The sequence below is a fragment of the Triticum urartu genome, chromosome 4 (genome assembly GCF_003073215.2).
Source record: "Triticum urartu cultivar G1812 chromosome 4, Tu2.1, whole genome shotgun sequence".
NCBI lineage: Eukaryota > Viridiplantae > Streptophyta > Magnoliopsida > Poales > Poaceae > Triticum > Triticum urartu.
The window spans coordinates 598,587,677-598,606,951 of record NC_053025.1 but is presented as its reverse complement, the minus strand read 5'-3'; the positions used below and the strand labels follow the sequence as shown (position 1 = coordinate 598,606,951).

Genomic DNA, 19,275 nt, shown 5'->3' with positions numbered 1-19,275 from the left:
GGTACATACAGAAATACAAAAATTAATACCATACACTACTCACGGAAGAATGTGAGTTTGACATCAACTTCAGTCAGTTCCTAAATTTGAGCCTTTAAAATGGGTGTAGCGTGACAAGCGGATTAATGAATACCAAGTGTACAACCACCCCCCCCCCCAAATACATAAACCATTACTATCGCTTTTCTTTTGGAATATGATCATCTAGAACTTTTGGAGATTTTTGCATGTAATACATAATAATTGCGAAGATTTGTCGACTGATACGCTGACAACGCATCTCTAAACATTAATGAGTACATGCCAGAACAAAATCCATCGTCCAGATATTTATTTCTGATATCAATGTCTTCTTTTTTTGAGCAAATATCAGCGTCTCCCTACAATGTCCAGTGGCAATTGCAGGGTAATTATACCACAAGTAACAACTACAACTGCCTACTCTATAATGCATTTGATCAGAAGGTTTTTCCCTTTCTTGATGAGGGTTTTATTACAAGGAATTAGTGACAAGGGATGGATATTTTAGAGTTACTCATGCGAGTTCTCTCAATTTTTAGTCGTCGTGATGTGTAGAGTGAAAAGGCGATGAATGGTTTTTAAGGATGTGCTTTTTATATTTAGACCATTATTATTGTTCTGTTCGAAGACAGGTGCATCTAGTACTTTAAAAGATTTATGTTTGTGAGATGTAACAAATGTAACACACCTCTAGATATAATGAACGCAGATCGCAATAGAATTCTTTGGACAAATATTTATTTCCTATATCTATTTCTTCGTGCTGAAATCAATACCCCGCGTATGAGTTTCCATATCGATGTGAGGTTAGCTTGGCATGTTGTGCATGTCCCCTATGAGGGGGGAGGTCACGTGACACGATGAGAAGACAACTCAAGCCGGCTCGTAAAATTGAGCCTTTATAATATGTGTAGAGTGAGCGAACGAATGACCACCGAGTGTACATCTCCCCACGCCTAAAAACATCACTAATGCTCTATTTTGGGATATGATCATTTAATACTTTTTCATATTTTTGCATGTAATATGTAATAAATATAAAGATATGTCGACTGGCACCCTAGCAACGCATCTCTAAACGTTAACCGCCATAGCGAAGGAGATGAGTGTGAAACAACGGTGGAGCATCCCGACTGGACGAGCAAGGAGCCTCCCTGGAAAATCAATCCCCATTACATCCATACATCAATTGTCCAAGTATTTATGGATCCAGACGACCAAGTGTTAAACTAGCACAGGAAAATGATATGCCTTCATTTATCCATGGTGATTAGCGCATCTCCGACTATATCAAACAACTACTTCCAAATCAAGCTGGGGATATAATTGTGTGAAGGATAAGCAAATGGAGATGAAGAAGAACGTTCGTGGAGGAGACTGGCCGGAGCACTATAGCCAATGTGGTAGGTGGACATTTGTAGTGAATGAGGTAGATGGGAAGGGCAATTGGGACTTAGGGGTGTCGAGTAGACTAGAGCTGTGTGGGCCATGTCATGGATTCCTAAATTTTGAGTTATTATAACGGGCATAGAGTAAAAAGTGGATGAATGGTTCTGGAGGGCAGAAACTGTCTGTATCTAAACTATTCTTATTGTTTTGTGGGATATATGCATTCAATACTTTTGATGAAGACTTATGTCTGTGATACGTAACAAATGTAAAGATGCACATTAATACTCTGGCAGCATATCTCTAGATGTTAATGAGTGCAAATTGGAACATGATTCTTCGATCAAATATTACTTCCTATATCAGTGTCCTCGTGTTGAAATCAATAGACCACGTACAAGTTTCCATATCGAAGTGAGGTTAGCTCGACATGTATGTCTATCCCACAGCGAAGGGGAAGCCATGTTACACAAGGGAGATCGCAATGTGCTTCTTACTGGCTAGATGAGCAAGGAGCATCCCCCAAAACTCGATCTACACTGGATCTCTCCCTCCATTTCCTAGGTATTTTGAATCCATTCGAGTGAGTGTTAAATTAGCATAGGGGAATTGATTTGTCGTTCTTTTTATCGGTGGTGATTAGTGCATCTTCAAATGGATCAAATAACTTGAAAGATCGTGGATATCGCCTAGAGGGGGGAATGAATAGGCGCTTTAAAATAATTACGATTTAGGCTTGAACAAATGCGGAATAAACCTAACGGTTAATTTGCCAAGCATAAAACCTAAAACAACTAGGCTAACCTATGTGCACCAACAACTTATGCTAAGCAAGATAAGCAACTATGTGATAGCAAGATATATGACAAAGAACAATATGGCTATCATAAAGTAAAGTGCATAAGTAAAGGGCTCGGGTAAGAGATAACCGAGGCACGCGGAGACGACGATGTATCCCCAAGTTCACACCCTTGCGGATGCTAATCTCCGTTTGAAGCGGTGTGGAGGCACAATGCTCCCCAAGAAGCCACTAGGGCCACCATAATCTCCTCACGCCCTCGCACAATGCAAGATGCCGTGATTCCACTAAGGGACCCTTGAGGGCGGTCACCGAACCCGTACAAATGGCAACCCTTGGGGGCGATCACCGAACCCGTACACTTTGACAACCCTTGGGGGCGGTCACCGGTACCCGTCAAATTGCTCGGGGCGATCTCCACAACCTAATTGGAGACCCCGACGCTTGCCCGAAGCTTTGCACCACAATGATTGAGCTCCGAACACCAACAACCGTCTAGGGCGCCCAAGCACCCAAGAGGAACAAGCTCAAGGGTACCAAGCACCCAAGAGTAATAAGCTTCTCAACTTGTAACTTCCACGTATCACGTGGAGAACTCAAAACGATGCACCAAATGCAATGGCAAGGACACACGGAGTGCCCAAGTCCTTCTCTCTCAAATCCCACCGAAGCAACTAATGCTAGGGAGAAAAATGAGAGAAAGAACAAGAAGGAGAACACCAAGAACTCCAAGATCTAGTTCCAAGGGGTTCCCCTCACATAGAGGAGAAAGTGATTGGTGGAAATGTGGATCTAGATCTCCTCTCTCTTTTCCCTCAAAAACTAGCAAGAATCCATGGAGGGATTGAGAGTTAGCAAGCACGAAGAAGATCAACAATGGGGGAAGAACACGAGCTCAAAGGGGTAAGATTCAATGGGGAAGAAGCCCCCCTTTTATAGGAGGGGGGAAATCCAACCGTTATGTGCTCAGCCCGCACACGAGCGGTACTACCGCTCCTGGTCCCGGTACAACCGGAACTCACAGTATATGTGCAGAACCCTACCAGGCGGTATAACCGAGCGACCAGGCGGTAGCACCGGTTGAGAAGAACAACCGGACCAACCGTCCAGCCACCGCTCAACCACCGCATAGGAACAGAAGGGAGTCACCCCTGAGTGCGGTAGTCGAGCGGTATCGGTCCGGTGCAACCGCATGGCCTTGAGCGCTCGGGCGGCTAAGTCCTGAGCGGTAGAACCGCTCCGGACACCGGTGGTACCGGTACGACCGGACCAACCGGGCCACCACCGCCCGAGTACCGCATCAAAACAGAGGCTTGACCGGTACTTGGGCGGTGCCTGGCCGGAACAACCGCCCAAGTCTTTGCTGAGCAAGTTGGCGGTACCACCGCCCGGAAGCAGCGGTACAACGGCTGAGAGCTCCAAGCGGTACTACCGCTGGGGCACGCGGTACTACTGCTGGGACCAGACAAAAACCACTTCCAAGAAAACAAGAACTGCCATAACTTCTGCATATGAGCTCCGAATTGAGCAAACTCAAGCTTGTTGGAAACAAGACGGCGAGAAAGAAGAGGCAGGGGAGGTATGCCTAACAAATAAAGGAGTGAAACCTCCAATCGAGAAGAACCGGCAAAACCTCCAACATCGAAAACATCATAGAAGATGCATGCGAACTCCGTTTTCGATGAACTCAAGCTTGTCATCAAGATGACCATAAGCTCTAAGACTCACAAAAGGAACCAAACAAGAACCAAGAAAGATGATGCAAGGATGCAATGATTTGAGCTCTCGACGAATGATACGATCAAGCTACTCCCTAGAGAGCCCCCCTTGATAGTACGACAATCGATCCTACAACCCGGTCTCCCAACTACCACTATGAGACCAGTAAAATAGAAAACCTATCAAGGGCAAACCTTTGCCTTGCACATAGTCCACTTGAGCTAGATGATGACGATCTTGACTTCCTCAAGTTGGACCACCTTTCTTGATTATGTTGGCTCGATGAAGACTAGTTGATTGCTCCCCCATACTCCACTATGGGTGAGCCACTCTTCGAGTTGCTCCACTTGAACTTGCACACTGCAAACTTGATGACGATCACCACTTGATGTCATCCTCCATGGGTTGTATGACATCTTCCTCTTGACGCAAGACCATGGAAGCATACCTAACCCCACAAAGAACTCTCACATAGACCATGGGTTAGTACAAAAAGCGTAATGGACAATGCTTACCATACCATGGGATCACTTGATCCCTCTCGGTACTTCTTCTATACTTTGTGAGTTGATCAACTTGATTCACTCTTGACTTAGTCTTGATCAACATTGACTCTTTCCAACTCTCATCATTTGGATGATGTCTTGAAGGTAAACATGAATGATCACACAATCTTCTTCTTCAAGACATGCTTGCAATAAGCTCAATTCACACATGACCAATATTTGGATAATTCCTTGAAAAGCACTTTGGCCATCTCAACTCACACATGACCAATCTTTGGATAATTCCTTGAAAAGCACTTTGGCCATCTCATAAACTCCTTGAAACCAACACATGGACTTCAAGACAATCCTATGGACAAAACCTTCAAATATAACTCAAGGCAACCATTAGTCCATAGAGATTGTCATCAATTACCAAAACCAAACATGGGGGCACCGCATGTTCTTTCAATCTCCCCCATTTTGGTAATTGATGACAATCACTTTCAAGAGAGTTTATACAAGGAATTATGCATCAACATGCAATGCAACAACCAATAATGCATGCGTACAAGATGCGTATGCTTAGGAACAACCAAAGCCAGAAGAGACAACTCTCTAAACTTCTCCACAAAACTCTCTGAAACTTCTCCCCATTGGCATCGATTGCCAAAATGGCTAAAAGCTTAGACGGCCAATATAAAATGTGTTCCTCCATAAATTGTGTATTTCTCAACAAGAGAGTGGAATGCAATACACACATCCAACGGTAAATACTTGGAGGAAGACAAACTATATTGAGGCCCAAAGATTGCAAAAGGAAGATATGCCACAAAGACATAACAAAGAGAGAAACAAGCAATCAAGCAATCAAAAGATACCAATTTAAGCAAGCCATCAAAAGATACCAATTGAACCAACTAGGCCAATGATCCTACGAGCCACATGAATAAAGGATATTATGATAAGAGCGGAGCAGTGTTCTAAAGTTAGCATAAGGAGTCAATTTGTCATCATTTATCCATGGTTTTTTTTAGAAATGGAGGAGGACCCGGCCTCAGCATCTCGGACGATGCATGCACCACTTTATTAATTATTCAACAAGACCTTACAAAGGCATACAATAGTAAGACTGAAGCCACCGTCTAGGCAACAAAAGTGTCGCTACTCCTATCCAATTGATGAAGGGATGCTGATAGTCTGGGCCTAATACCAAACAGACCTCGCAGCCAAACCTAACATCTAAGACCTAAGGTCCCAACCAGGACGCCTGCGGTATGGGCACCCACCAGTCCGGCGTGCTCCTCAACCAGGACGCCTGCCAGGTATGAGGCCGCTGCAGCCACCTGCCACCAATCCATCTTCAGAGCTGTACTGCTGCATGAACGTTGCCCGGTCTAGCTGCCGCCGACGCCACCACGATGCCAGACAACGACGACCTCCTGCGTGAGTCCATCATCGCACATTCAGACGCCTAATCTCCAGAGCGCCATGCCATCGAGATCTGACACCATCGATGTGTGATGAAGCACCGTTCCTCCTCTTGTCACCTCCAGCCATCACTTGCTCCAAAATGATGCCCCATGAGGGAAAGCGCTACTAAGAACGTCATCATCGTCCGATCCGGGAGACCCAGATCTAGAGTTTCCCCCGGAGCATCCCGAGCCTGATGACGCCAATGCAACAAGCATGCCTCGACAAGGAAACGACATCAAAGACGCCATCATCGTTCGCCATGACCGTAGTCGGCGCGATTTTCATCGGCAGTTGCGCCACCAGGCGTACGGCACCGACCTCGCTGGTTCTTTCGACCGTAGCAAACTGCAAAACGACGCCCTGAAGAGGGGCTACGGCGCAAGAGCACCGCCATCGCTCGATCCCATGGAGATCTAGGGTTTTTCCCGAGTTGCCGGGTTGTCAAGGACCAGACAAAGATGTCCGGCGTGCGCACTCGCCATCGCGCGACCGTGACCGGAGACCAAGCTCACGCCTGAGCCTAGATCCGGCCGCGCCGCCGTCGTCCCTGGTGACCGGGGCGCCCCAGATCTTGAAGCCGCCTGCCATGGGGAATGGGATCGCCGGAGCGCCGCCAGCCCCCGTCGTGATGTCTGGCCGCACGCCACGCTCCGGCCCGGGGGCGCCGGCCCGCGCCAGCTCCTCACAAGCGGGAGGGCACCTAGTCCCCGCCGCCGCCGGCGACGGCAAGGCTTTGCCTGGCCGCGCCCTTGAGCGGCGGCGAGGGAGGAGAGGACAAGAGAGGGAGTCGGGGGCGACGGGATCTGGGGGCCTCCCCCAGCCCGCCGCACGGGGGCGACTTGGGAGGGACGGGACGGGGGCGGCAGCGAAAAGAAAAATCTGAAGACTCGAGAGATATCAGGTACCCGTCTGAACCCGGCCGGTCCATGCATCCTCATTTATCCATGGTGATTAACGCATCTCTGAATGGACCGAATCAGTACTTGCAAGCCAGGTAGAATTGTGCCGAGGAGAAGGAAAATGATACTACAAGGAAGAATGACTGTGGTGGAGGACAATTGGAGCACTACAGTCAAGGAGGTAAGTTGGTATTTGTAGTGAATGGGGTAGATTTTTTTAGAGTGAATGAGGTAGATGAGAAAGGCAGTTGGGACTTAGTGTCTAGCAGACCAGAGCTATGGCGGGCACTGAATGGTTTAAAATGTGCATCAAATGCACTCATAATTGCGACTTACAAAAAGATGACGAACAAACTTCTGAAAATCCACACTGCAAATTCAAAAAGATCAAAGAAGGGAAAACTTGCTAAAGTGAAAAAAAAATTGTCATGACGAAAAATGAGCATGCTGGCCTGCCCACAAGTTAGCCATGCCAGCTTTTTCGTTGAGCGCAAATGATTTAAGGAGTGGGGAGGGAATCAAGGAGGCCAGTTTTCATCACACCGCTCGCTGTTCTCTGGCATGGGGAGTCGAGAAATCTATTTCGTTTCAGATTTATTTAAATCTTAAAAAATATGATTTCCAAAATTTAGGACTCGATGGAGCCCTGATGTCAAGAATCCTCACTCGTAAAAGAACTACTTTTTAGGAAGTCAGTACTATCCCCTATGCTTCCATAACCCCCAAAATATTTTGGGGATGTCCACAAAAACACTTGACACCTGACACTTGCCCCTAAAATTGATCAGAATTTGCCTTTTCTCTGTCCCCTCCGGACCGGAGGGTTTTGGGGCAGGCCACCCACCCGAGCGCTCGGAAGAGAAGACTATCCCAAGGCACCTCAAACAAACAGGAACACGCCTCTATGGTAGAACCCGTCGGGGATGTTAGAAGGGAGAGAGAGGATTGATAGAATAGTTGTTGTATTGCTTGAGCTTCGTGGGTATATATATAGGAATACAATGATCTACCTGAAGTATAAGATAAGCCAGAACAAATCCTAGTCTATCCCGTCTTTTCTAATAATCACGATACTCAACAGGGGAGGCCTGAGAGGCGGTGGTTCGAGGCTGGTGTTTGAAGGGGGGAGGCCTGAGAGGCGGTGGTTCGAGGCTGGTGTTTGAAGGGGGGAGGCCTGAGAGGCGGTGGTTCGAGGCTGGTGTTTGAAGGGCGTCTGGACAATGCCTGTGTCAGGGTTATTGGAGGTGCCCTTTTCTTCCCAGGCTCGACCTTCATGCAGTACATCAATCTATGGGATGCACTTGCTGCCTTGGAGTATGGCCTGCAGCAGCAGGACACTTTCTCTTGGATGTGGAGTAAATCTGGTGCGTATTCTGGTAGTTCTACCTATATTATGCCGTGTCAGGGATCAACGCAGTCTGGAGCACCACGGCTTCGGAGAGCTTGGATGCCACTGAATTGCAAGATGTTCGTTTGGCTGGCCCCAAGCACCGAATATGGTCTGCAGGATAATACGATACCCTTCTTCCTCTGCCTGCAAGAACAAGACAATGCTGATCATATGCTCATCAAGTGTGTTTATGCAAGATATGTTTGGTGGGCCCGCTCGTCGAGAGTCCGACTCGCTGTTCATGCTCACCTGTTGGGGCCTATGGAAGCGCGCAATGCTCGGGTCTTCACAAATGTCACTCAGCAGGGCAACATGGCAACGAACAGGCGTTCTCCTAGTCCGACCAATAGTGGCTGATTTCAAGATCGAAACTGCTGGGCAGCACGACAGCTGCACGATGCTCGATCCAGCCGTCTGGTCATATGAGAAGCTTCTTTGCAATTTTGGTGTGGTGTTGGCCATAGCAATCAACCTGTCATCGCCTCTTGGCCTACCTTGTAGAAACTTTCTCTTCTTCTATAAAAATTTAGTACGCTTAAACGTACTCTAGAAAAACAGGAACAGCCACAGGAAATGCACTCGAGGCCATCATCAGGCTAGAAGCATATTTTGGGGGGAGAGTAGAAGCAATTAGTTTCAACCCATATAAGGTCTGCAGCACGCGCTGTTACCTACTACTACTATCTAGTCTAGGTTAAAAATCCTGCTACACCGGGACCAGGAATGCGACGACTCGACATGACGAAACTGGAGTTGCAGCCGAATCTCCAGCATCAGGGAAGAAATTGCTTCTCTTACAAACTGCAAAAGAAACAAACATATTTGACATGTCAGAATTTATACGGATAGATCAGAACTGTATACAAGGGCGTTTAATTCAGTACTGTAACTGCTGATCGAGTCTTAAGGGGGCAGCTTTTAATTTATACGAGCGCATCTAAGATGTCGATTGATTAGTTTGGGCGTTTGGCTGCCGAGAAGTCTCAAAGTTCGTTCGTACGTAAACTGCAGCTTCCCGTGTACTTTCATGGCTAGCATAAGTAAAAAGCAACAAAATAAGGTGCCAGTTTCACATGTCAGGCCCGAAATCTCAAGCCAATAGGGGAATGGGAGAAACGACCAGTGCATTTCAGGAGAACATCCAGCTCCAGTGCAAGAAACACAGTTATGTTTGCTCATAACTCGTAAGCGGGCGGGTTTGTAATTTCATCCACAAACTGAGTTTGGCCAATTATGAAATCGGTGACTCGGCAAACGGTAAAGGGATATTTAATTCAGGTATTCCGTAACCTAGGCAAACAACGGTATAAGAACAATGTACCTGCCCCGATCAATCATTGTATCAGAATTCAGAAGCACACAGCTTCATTAGTGTTCGTCCTCATCGTCAGAAGTTTTGTCATTCCCATAACCTGAACTTGCCCTAATTACGTAAACCTGCACCATTTACATCGAAGAAGTCAGATAATGTGCACTGTTAGCAGTAAGATAAAATGACCCCCCCATGATCAGGCCTCGAAAGAACCCTTTCCACTAACTGAAGGCATCTGGTACTGATATTGAGAAATTGGATCGTTTCCTGCAAACTGTGTGCAGAATTGGCAGTCCAAACAGGCCTAACTTCTTATCTTTCAATATGTAGACACAACTCCCTAGTTTCAACCATGGATAAAGCATGTAACCTGCTTTATAATTTAAATCTAGGACATGCCAAAAACATTGAAGTTTGATACTACACAATGACTTGGTCTAGTTTGGTTATTATGGAGCCATAACAGGTTTTTCCCATGTAGTAGTATACAGCCACATTGGAACAAGTTATATATATTATGCGCTCGAACAGTCGAACTGAATGTGGAGTTCCTGGTAGTAAAAGCAGAGCGATTTTATCCATGGAATGGTGAAGATGCTGAATCTGACCTTGAACTTTGTCCTCTCTGTGAGTTGGAAAACCAAGCAATCGCCGTCGGCGAGGTCATGGTGGGCGGCGAACCCTCTCCACCCCTTCCTGAGGAAGTGGTGTCTGGCATTGTACAGCATGTGGAACTCGTCATCCGCCTCGTCCACCAAGACGACCGCCTCGTCGTGCGCCGGGAGATACTCGATGAAGTGCTTGGGGATTGTCTGTCACGTCACGATGCATACATATAAGATATAACCCACCGAATCAACATCCAATCCGATCCAAGAACCACATCCAGATGCAGTGCAAGTTTTCCGGCTATAATACCATCACGGCTGCCCTGCTGGCGCAGTCGTGGGTCACGGGCTTGACGAAGGCGGGCCAGCGGATGCCGTGAATCCGGCGCTGGAGCTCCTCCGCCTTTTGTTTGGCGGCGGCGACGGCGGCGGCCCTCTGGTAGTCGCGCTGCGGCGCGCCCTTGAGGTAGTTGGGCTGCTCCGGGAGGCCGGCGACGCGGCCGGACCGCCGGAGCTCGCCGGGCCCCGGGGCCTTGCGCTTCTGCGGCACCAGTTATCTCCACTACTATTAAACAATTCAACAAGAACTTTCTTAGATGCACCCCACAATTACCCCCACAACACCAGACAACTCATTCACCACCGCACGATTAGTCCCACAGATCTGAATCTACCAGTCCCACGTCCTTCGACAATCACGCAATTCTGATCGCAGATAAGGAAGGAATCTGCCTCCCCTCGCCCAGGAGCATCTCTGCCTTGCGTCACCATAGCGCCAACACCGTCTTCCTGCACGGCGACCTCGCGCCACTCCACCGGGCAGTCGCCTCCCTGCACGATCGATGTAGCGGGCGCCCAGGAGGCTGCCCTGCCCCCTCGCAGCGTCGCACAAGTCCGCCAGATCGCCCCTGCCCAGGAACCCGCCGGGCACCCGCGCGGCCGCCCCCGCCCTGCACGGCCTCTGGACCAGCTGTAATTCTTTCCTGCACTCAAGATTAGAATTTTCAGAATAGTTATACTCCACTGTCTATCTTTACAGAACAGGAAATCAAACATTAGGACATTAGGCATACCATTCAGATTGTAAAAGTGCACACCATTCTAGCATACTAGGGCAGAGGAATGGTACATCGCGCCAGTCTTTCCTAATTATTGATTGCACAGCAGAATTATTCGTTTTCCATCTCTAATTACTGATTTCTATGTGGAAAATGGTTAGTATTTGCCTACTGTAAATCTTCTAACTGACTGGAGCATGCAACCTGTTGTACAACTCTGTTCACACACAATATATCAACAAAAAGGACAGTTTAGTATTTTTAACACAAACGTCGGTATTTACCTTCCCGAGCCAGTATTGTCACATGGTCAGCTATATGTTGCATTGTCAAGGGGAGTGTCCTGAGAGATGACACGGATTTTGGTTAAGCCAAACAAGGAGGTTGATAAATCCGGAAAAAGCACAAAGAACATTGTCTACAGAGATGTTTTGGGGAGATGGGTCAGGTGCGTTATTCCATTATTTATTTGCACATAATAATATATTATTTTATCTTTAACTACTCCTAGGTCTAACATTATTTGTTTTTCATTTGCAGGTTTTATCGAAGGAGAAGAAGAAGCGGAAGAGGAGGTAAGGTGGATGAACACAAGAGTATCTTATTCGATCCAGCAAAAGGTGAGAGCTTTGCTCTCCTTCTCCATCTGACCCCCCTCTCACATGGGGTATGCACATGCTATGTAATGATCAGATGGGGTACACATATATAATGATGAATGGCTAGGCCCTTTTTCAGATAATATGAGCAACATATATGCAACCGTGTTCTTGTGCTAATGTTTTGAGCTGCTGCGCATCTTTTTGAGCTATCATGCAAAATATTTATCTATTGTTTGGAGAATGTGCTGTTGTGCTCATGTTTTCAAATATTTCAAGGAGCTTCAGGATGTCAGGTGAGAAACCGTGCAAAGAAAAAAGGTTGAACAAAAAAGAACTTATGGAAGAGGCAAAGGACAAACTGAGTATCGACGTACTCCATGATAGAGAGGAGAAAGAAAGGAGTCGGCACATGAAGAGAGGCACCCAAAGTTAAAATGTTGTAGTATTAATAACGTCAAGAATCTATCATGGTTATTGGTTATAGTTCAGCATCAGCTAAGATTGTGCACATTTGGATTACATGGTTTCATGTTTGAGCTGACTTTCTTCTTGTTAATGTCAAGCGTTATTACTTATTACTACTATATTGGCTTTTTTGTTAATGTCAAGCGTTATTACTTATTACTACTATCTGAACATACGCCCAGTACATAAGTTTGCTTTACCAGCAAAATTTAAGTTGGCTGAGATCATTGTCACAGAGCTATAGTATATCCTGTGTACAGGAGCAGCAACTTCATTCACAAACACCTTCTCTTGAAAATCGTGATTAAAATTCACAAGTGATACCTTTTTTCTTTCTGGTATTGTAGCACCAAAGCAAACTCACCTTGATCATATCCTTAACGAATCGAAGACTCTTTCTCCTCGAGAGAAATCCTTGACCTCCATTTTCTTCTATCTCGCCTGTTGGTCCTCATTCAACATCTGAGTTATCAGCCAAATCGCGTTTTCAGGATCCAAAACATAGAACACGGCCACTGAGATTCTCTCTTTCTCAGAATTGGTTACAACCCTATGTACTGGCCCTTTAAATATCCCGTTGGTCATTATCTGCCCCAATAAAAATAACCCGAGGTTCAGAGATGGCTACCTCCATTGTCGCATAAATATGGGAGGAATTTACTTAAGGTTCAGAGATGGCTACCTCCATTGTAACACCAACGTTGATCAGCAAGGTGTAGTTAGACACAGTTGGAACATTGTACCACGTTCCATCTCTGAGAAACTGCAGTCCAGCGACATCTTTGTCCATTAGAAGAACCGTAAGAGCATAGACATCAAAGTGAGGCTTGATGCCCAATTACAAGATCAAACCTTGGACACGGAGGATAGTAGTTGAATCTAGCATAAGTGAGAGCCCTGTCGCTAAACTGGTGAACTAGGCTATGTTCATCAAGCTCCAACAGCTTGGCCATTGCACGAAGGATGTCGTATTTGATTCTCTTGCTCCTCGATGTGTACTCATGCAGGTCATCCCTGCAAATACCACCAAGGTAGTTCAGTTAACCCAAGTATGGTATATGGACGATGGTTTCTTTCATATAAGTAATTATTTATGAAGTTTTTCCAGGCCAAGCTAGATTACTAGCTTGTATCAAATATTGCAAAATTTTCTTTTACAAGTTAGCAGCATGGCCAAGGGAAGAATGTATTAAGAGCAGACTCCAGACAGACGGGTTTACCTCTTTCGATTCAAACTTGTTGCTCCCATCCCCTTTCGGCACCTCCTTCTCGTATCTGAACCATTAAGGGACGCGTCATCAACACGGGCACCAACAAAGAGGATGGAAGGAAAATCATAGGCTTGGAAGAAAGCTTACTCTTTTTTACCAAACGATTAACAGCCTCCTGCAAGTTGGCGAGCAGGCTGCAGGGACCTACAGTGTCTTGGACCTTCCCGGCCCCGTTGGCTGCTGCGATGCACCAGACACAACTAGGCGGCAACTGCGGTGGCGAAGGCAGTGCCGCACGGAACACGCCATGGCCCCTGAGCAGCTAATCCTATGGGCCGAACATTTCACACAGTGAGGCTATATAGCGATTTGACGGGGAGGAGCAGGCGGCGGGCGAGGAGAAGCATAGGGAGGGTCCCGAGCAGCAGCAAAGCACGCGGAGGTCTTCATGGTCATCCTAATCAAGATGGAAATCAAGACGGGGTCAGAGAGCAGAGCATCCGGATCGAGGGGACTCAGGGGAGAGTAAGAGTTGGAACCTGACCTTGATGGCGTCCCGAGCAGGGGGGAGGGAAGTTCGTGGCGGCGAGCAACGTGCATCGGCAGGAGGGAGGGCCCCGGCGTCGCCGGCGAGCATGCCGAGCTCGAGCGCCCCGGCATCGCCAGGAGGATGTAGACCCCAGCGTCACCGGATAGGTCCGCCGGTAGTGCTGACGAAGGGGAGGGGCTTGTGCGTCCGCCGGCGTTGCTGAAGAAGGGGAGGGGCGGCCACCAGATAGCTCCGACCATGGATGGGGATCGCGTTGTAGATAAGGAACGAGGGAGTCAGGGGGAGAATGGGGAAGAGAGACTGAAAGAAGTGTGAGGGGCGGTGGAAGGTTGACTGATTTTTTTATCTCTATACTATACGTGGTATAATAAGACAGTGATCCCCTCAGTGATGGTGAGTGAGTGCGGCATTGTCCAAACCAAAAAATATACTCCTATCTTCTAAGAAAAACCATTATACTCTCTATTCCTAAATACAAGTCTTTTAGATATTCTAATATGGACCACATCACTCTAAAATACGCCTATATTTATCCATATGTAGCCCATATTTCTAAAATGACTTATATTTAGCAACGGAAGAAATATTTCTTAGGGCATGTCTGGTTCACCTGCGTGGGTGAGATTTTTGTTTTCGTCACGTTTTGTTACAGTCATGATCATTTGATGATTTTAAATTTAAAAAATATAAATCTCTATAAAAATGATAAACTTTATTGAGTATATCTAAGTTTTGCAATTATGCAGGTCATCTTATGGTCCGTAGATGGTAAATTTTATGGAGTACTTCACATGGGATATTTTGTCTAACACTCTTACACATGTATTTTTCACTGTGCATCATTATACTTATTGAATGTATGATTCACCATAAACCCCCTGAGAATTTCAAAACATCCTATCCATCACCAGAAGTTGAGCTCATCTAGCAGTCATTTATCCTTTCATCATATGTCAATCCAACAAACGATGACTTGACAGATGAACTTTGCTTGTTCATTGGTATGGTTGTCTCAACTTTTTATCCATATCAATACCTACTTAAAACCATGGTCGGCAACCTAAATAGTGCGCTTGAAGCTCCAAAACCTGCATTCAAGGTCGATATCTCTAAAGAGAAAATTCCTTATTTGACACTGTCTTAAAATCTGGTTTCTTATTTGACACTGGAAAAGTTTTTCTTCCCTATTTGACACTAGTCCTAAATTTTATTCCCTATACGACACTTTCGTCCATTTTAAGCCTAAATGACACCTGAAAAGACGATTTTGCCCCCATGCGGTATGTGTGTGCTGTTGCTTGTGTGGATGCACGCGCACATGTGTGCTGCTGCTGCATGTGTGTGTGCATGTGTGCCGCTGCGTGTGTACGTGCGCGTGTGTGTGCTGTTGCATGCCTATGTGCTGCCTGCGTGTGTGCTGTTGCTGCTGCGTGTGTGCGCGCGTGCATGTGTGTTGCTGTGTGTGTGTGTGTGCGCGTGTGTGCACGTGCGCGTGCGTGTTGTTGCGTGTGTATGCGCGTGCGTGCGTGTGTGTGTTGGTCAATGTGTATGTGTTGCTGCGTGTGTGCTCCTGCCCTCGCACTGGTGCTGCGTGTGTGCGTTATTGCCCCCCACACACATACCATATGAGGGGCAAAAGAGTCTTTTTAGATGTCATTTAGGCTCAAAATGAACGGAAATGTCATATAGGGAATAAAATTTAGAACTTGTGTCAAACAGGGAAGAAATTTTTTTTCAGTGTCAAATAAGGAAGCAAATTTTAAGATAGTGTCAAATAAGGAATTTTCTCATCTCTAAATGGGAATGCACAGTTCATGTTTCTCCAACAAACTCACACTGGCATGAATCTTTATAATGCATTACAATATTTATCTATTCATTCAAAGCACATCATGTCTTTATTTCATACATGCAGTGCCCAGTCGCGTTATTTGGTTTTTAATTTCATGTAGTCATTGTGCGATGAAAAACTATATTTTCCCATACCGTGAGTGTTTACACCAAGCTTATAGTATACACATTGCACATGCAACTTGTTATAACAAAATGTTGTATAATGCATATGTAGGATGGTTTTCAACCGAGAAAGCAATTTTTGGTGCATATTCTAAAGTGTGAAGAGAATGAAGCTCAAAACAATATCCCATCCATTGAACGAAGCATCATAGATCACATCTATAGATGGACCTTCATTGCTTCAAAAGACGATGGACCTTCAAGAGATGCTTAGTTCTGGTTTTAAATATATTTTTTGTAACAATTATAATACAATTATTATGTGACCGTTAATTTTATGCGGAGACATATTTCTGAATCATGTGTTACACGCGCGCTCATAATCATTGGGCATTAGACACATTTAAATGGCTCGGTAAAAAATTCACTAAAATAAAAATTAGATTTATAATAGATATTTTTACTATAGATTATATACGTGTGTTGGATCACAAATATGCCACACTTTTAAAAATACAATTTGAGTGACATCATAACATTTTTTAGCCATTCGAATTTTTTTGTAAAATTTATTTTAGTATTATACCATGTGAACTCATTTTGTTTCAGCACGTGCATGCTTACTATATAAGTAGGGGAGAAAAAGGAGATGGAAGACCGGAGGCAAGGAAGAAGGGGAGGATCTGACGGACCGGCCTGGGCTTGGGGTTGGGCTTGGGCCTGGCGGCGGCCTCGCGGACGGCGGCGGAGAGATGGTGCAGGCGGAGCTCCTCCAGCTTCCGGCGGTTCTCCTCCATCTGCCTCCGGCGCTGCTCCTCGTACGAGTTGGATTCCGCCATTGCCTTTTCGATTCTGCTTCCTCTTCCTCTTCTTGGGTGTGTGTTTTCCAGCCGCTTTGCGCCCGCGAGGTAGTTGGGCTGCTCCGGGAGGCTGGCGACGCGGCCGGACCGCCGGAGCTCGCCGGGGGGCGGGGCCTTGGGCTTCTGCGACACGGAAGCAGCGGACCAGTCATATATACGGGAGAAAAAGGAGATGGAAGACCGGAGCCAAGTACTAAGAAGAAGGGAGAGGAACTGACGGACCGGCCTGGGCTTGGGGTTGGGCTTGGGCCTGGCGGCGGCCTCGCGGACGGCGGCGGAGAGGTGGTGCAGGCGGAGCTCCTCCACCTTCCGGCGGTTCTCCTCAATCTGCCTCCGGCGCTGCTCCTCGTACGAGTTCGATTCCGCCATTTCCCCTTCCTGACTCTGCTTGCTTGCCTCCTTCTGGACTCTGCTCGTCAATTCAATCCCACCCCTCAGCTTTCGCGGTTATTGCGACTCCAAAGTCCAAACACGAAAATGCCCACAGGAAGCCCATTTTCAAAATACCACCATTTTCCACAGTGCAAAAATAAAATAAAATTAAAAAATTGTAGTGTGCATACAGAGGAACATATATAACACGATTGAGGAAATTTTCATACTCCCTCCTTCCATCTATATAGGGCCTAATGTGTTTTTCAAGACAACCTTTGACTATTGATAAGATTAATACTAGCACATGAGATGTATACTATGAAAATTATATTATTGGAAGCTCCTTTGACATACAAAATTGAAGTTATGCTTTGTGTAAGTTGTATGTCATATATTATTGCTCTAACATTTGGTTAAAGTTAGCCTCGAAAAACGCATTAGGACCTATATAGATGGAAGGAGGGAGTAACAATATACTTTCACATGCGGCATAGAAAAAAAAGGACAAATACATGCATGAAAATGGGATAATTTTTTGTTTGTTGTTGGTCCGGATTCTTTTAGCTTGCAAGTCAACCTACTTTTTAACGACAATTTACAGATTTGTCAGGTATATTCATAGGAATGTTTTTTTTATTTCTTGAAACCTAAAAATATCATTTTTGATTTACTTTCTTGGAAATAGGGCTACATGTAGCCCGTCCTACTCAACTTCATTTCCAAACAAACAACCATATTGGCCCGGTTTGTTAGAGCAAAGATAATATAGTAGAGCCAATTCCCGAAAATTTGGAGGAGAGAACGAGCGCGTGCGCTCCTGGTATCTTCGACCATCGATTTAGCTATGGGGATGCGTTCAGCAGAAAGTAATAAATGCGTTGTCGGTGTACGTGCGCGGCATACGGGGAAGTACAGTTTCCAGTACGTACAGGATGGAGGGGGGAGTAGACGGAGCACGTCGGTCTGGGACTTGGGGTCGGTTATGTGCCAAAGAGTACCAGTGGATTTGGATTTGCATCGCCCAGTCGGTCTAGGAATTGGATTTGCATCGCCCAGTTTTACCACCTCTAAAGCATGTGTATAAAGATTCGAATGTCTGAAAGTTATGGAGTTAGCTGAAATCCTGTCTTTTTGAAGGTGTGCCAAGTGAACTGGAAGAACATCTCTTGCATCTATTGTCCACCTTTTGAGTATATGCCTTGCTGGAATTCCGTCTATCCCCAAGAAATCAAGAACCTGCAATAAATTGTGTAATTGGTCAGTGCATTTTTCCTTTGCAACTAAGTATGCTATCTAACATTGTTGTAAGTATATGAAGATTATGTATTGGTATCTTAACTGAATGACAGCATAGCAATCCGGTATGTTCAAAGTTACCGCACTCACATGAGAGTTTCTGACTCTCAGACAGGAAATGCACTATGTACAACACTCTGCACCACTTGTCATGCCTCTCTGGATTGTAGCGGTGTACATAGTATTTTGAACCTTTTTCGACTTCTTCTACCCAGTACTGCCTTGCTTCATACAAGATTTCACCAAATTTCTCAAACATTGCTCGAGTGTAGATTTTGCTAGCATGGAACTCCAATGGCGTGTTGACCTTCATAGCTGCTGATGTCTGTACATACAAATTTTTGTTGTTACTATGTATCATAATTTCTCATGTTGGAATAAAAAAAGAAAATTAAAGGCGGTGATGCTGTAACTCACTATTTTTGTTCGTCTTCATAATTTTCATTTGCTTCTCGGTCGAAAAGAAGTCTCATGTATTGCCGAACGAATAAGTGCATGGGGCAGCTTGCTGGCACGTATCCCTTGAGCATGTGGTTTGCGCTTTCACTTCGCTGTGTGCTTGTCATCTTTGCACAAAATTTGCCCCTGAAGTATGGTTTTGCCCACTTCTCACGTACTTCATATATGCTTGCCATGTACTGGTTTTTTTGTAAACTGTATTTATCAAGCAGCTCTCCCCATGCATTTTCAAATTCATCTTCTGTCAACATGTGGTTGACAATTTTATGGAATTCTGCTCTGAAGTTGCTTCGCTTTGTGTAATATGTACCAAGTTTCTCTTTTGCCTTCTTAAGTATGTGCCAC

At 45.7% G+C, this 19,275-nt stretch overlaps 1 protein-coding gene across 9 annotated transcripts; it reads right to left on the bottom strand.

Moving 5' to 3' along the window:
• Window positions 1-8,619: 8,619 nt before the first annotated feature.
• Window positions 8,620-18,793, bottom strand: LOC125553022 (B3 domain-containing protein Os06g0194400-like). Of its 9 annotated transcripts, XR_007303885.1 has the most exons (10): window positions 13,979-16,626; window positions 13,582-13,891; window positions 13,444-13,498; window positions 13,076-13,237; window positions 12,906-12,986; window positions 12,588-12,811; window positions 11,441-11,499; window positions 11,172-11,243; window positions 10,409-11,081; window positions 10,286-10,302 (listed from the first exon to the last, which is right to left on the bottom strand). XR_007303885.1 is itself a non-coding variant. In XM_048716758.1 (8 exons), the coding sequence occupies exons 2-7, from the start codon at window positions 18,191-18,193 to the stop codon at window positions 9,547-9,549; spliced, it is 1,071 nt and encodes a 356-aa protein (XP_048572715.1). In that variant the 5' UTR covers window positions 18,194-18,411; window positions 18,515-18,793; the 3' UTR covers window positions 8,620-8,979; window positions 9,500-9,546. The 9 variants fall into 9 exon arrangements, 4 of the variants coding, with proteins under 4 accessions (XP_048572715.1, XP_048572716.1, XP_048572718.1 ...); XR_007303887.1 differs by lacking the exon at window positions 11,172-11,243 and having other exon boundaries at window positions 10,285-10,302; window positions 12,588-12,685; XR_007303884.1 differs by lacking the exon at window positions 11,172-11,243.
• Between the last annotated feature and the right edge of the window lie 482 nt (window positions 18,794-19,275).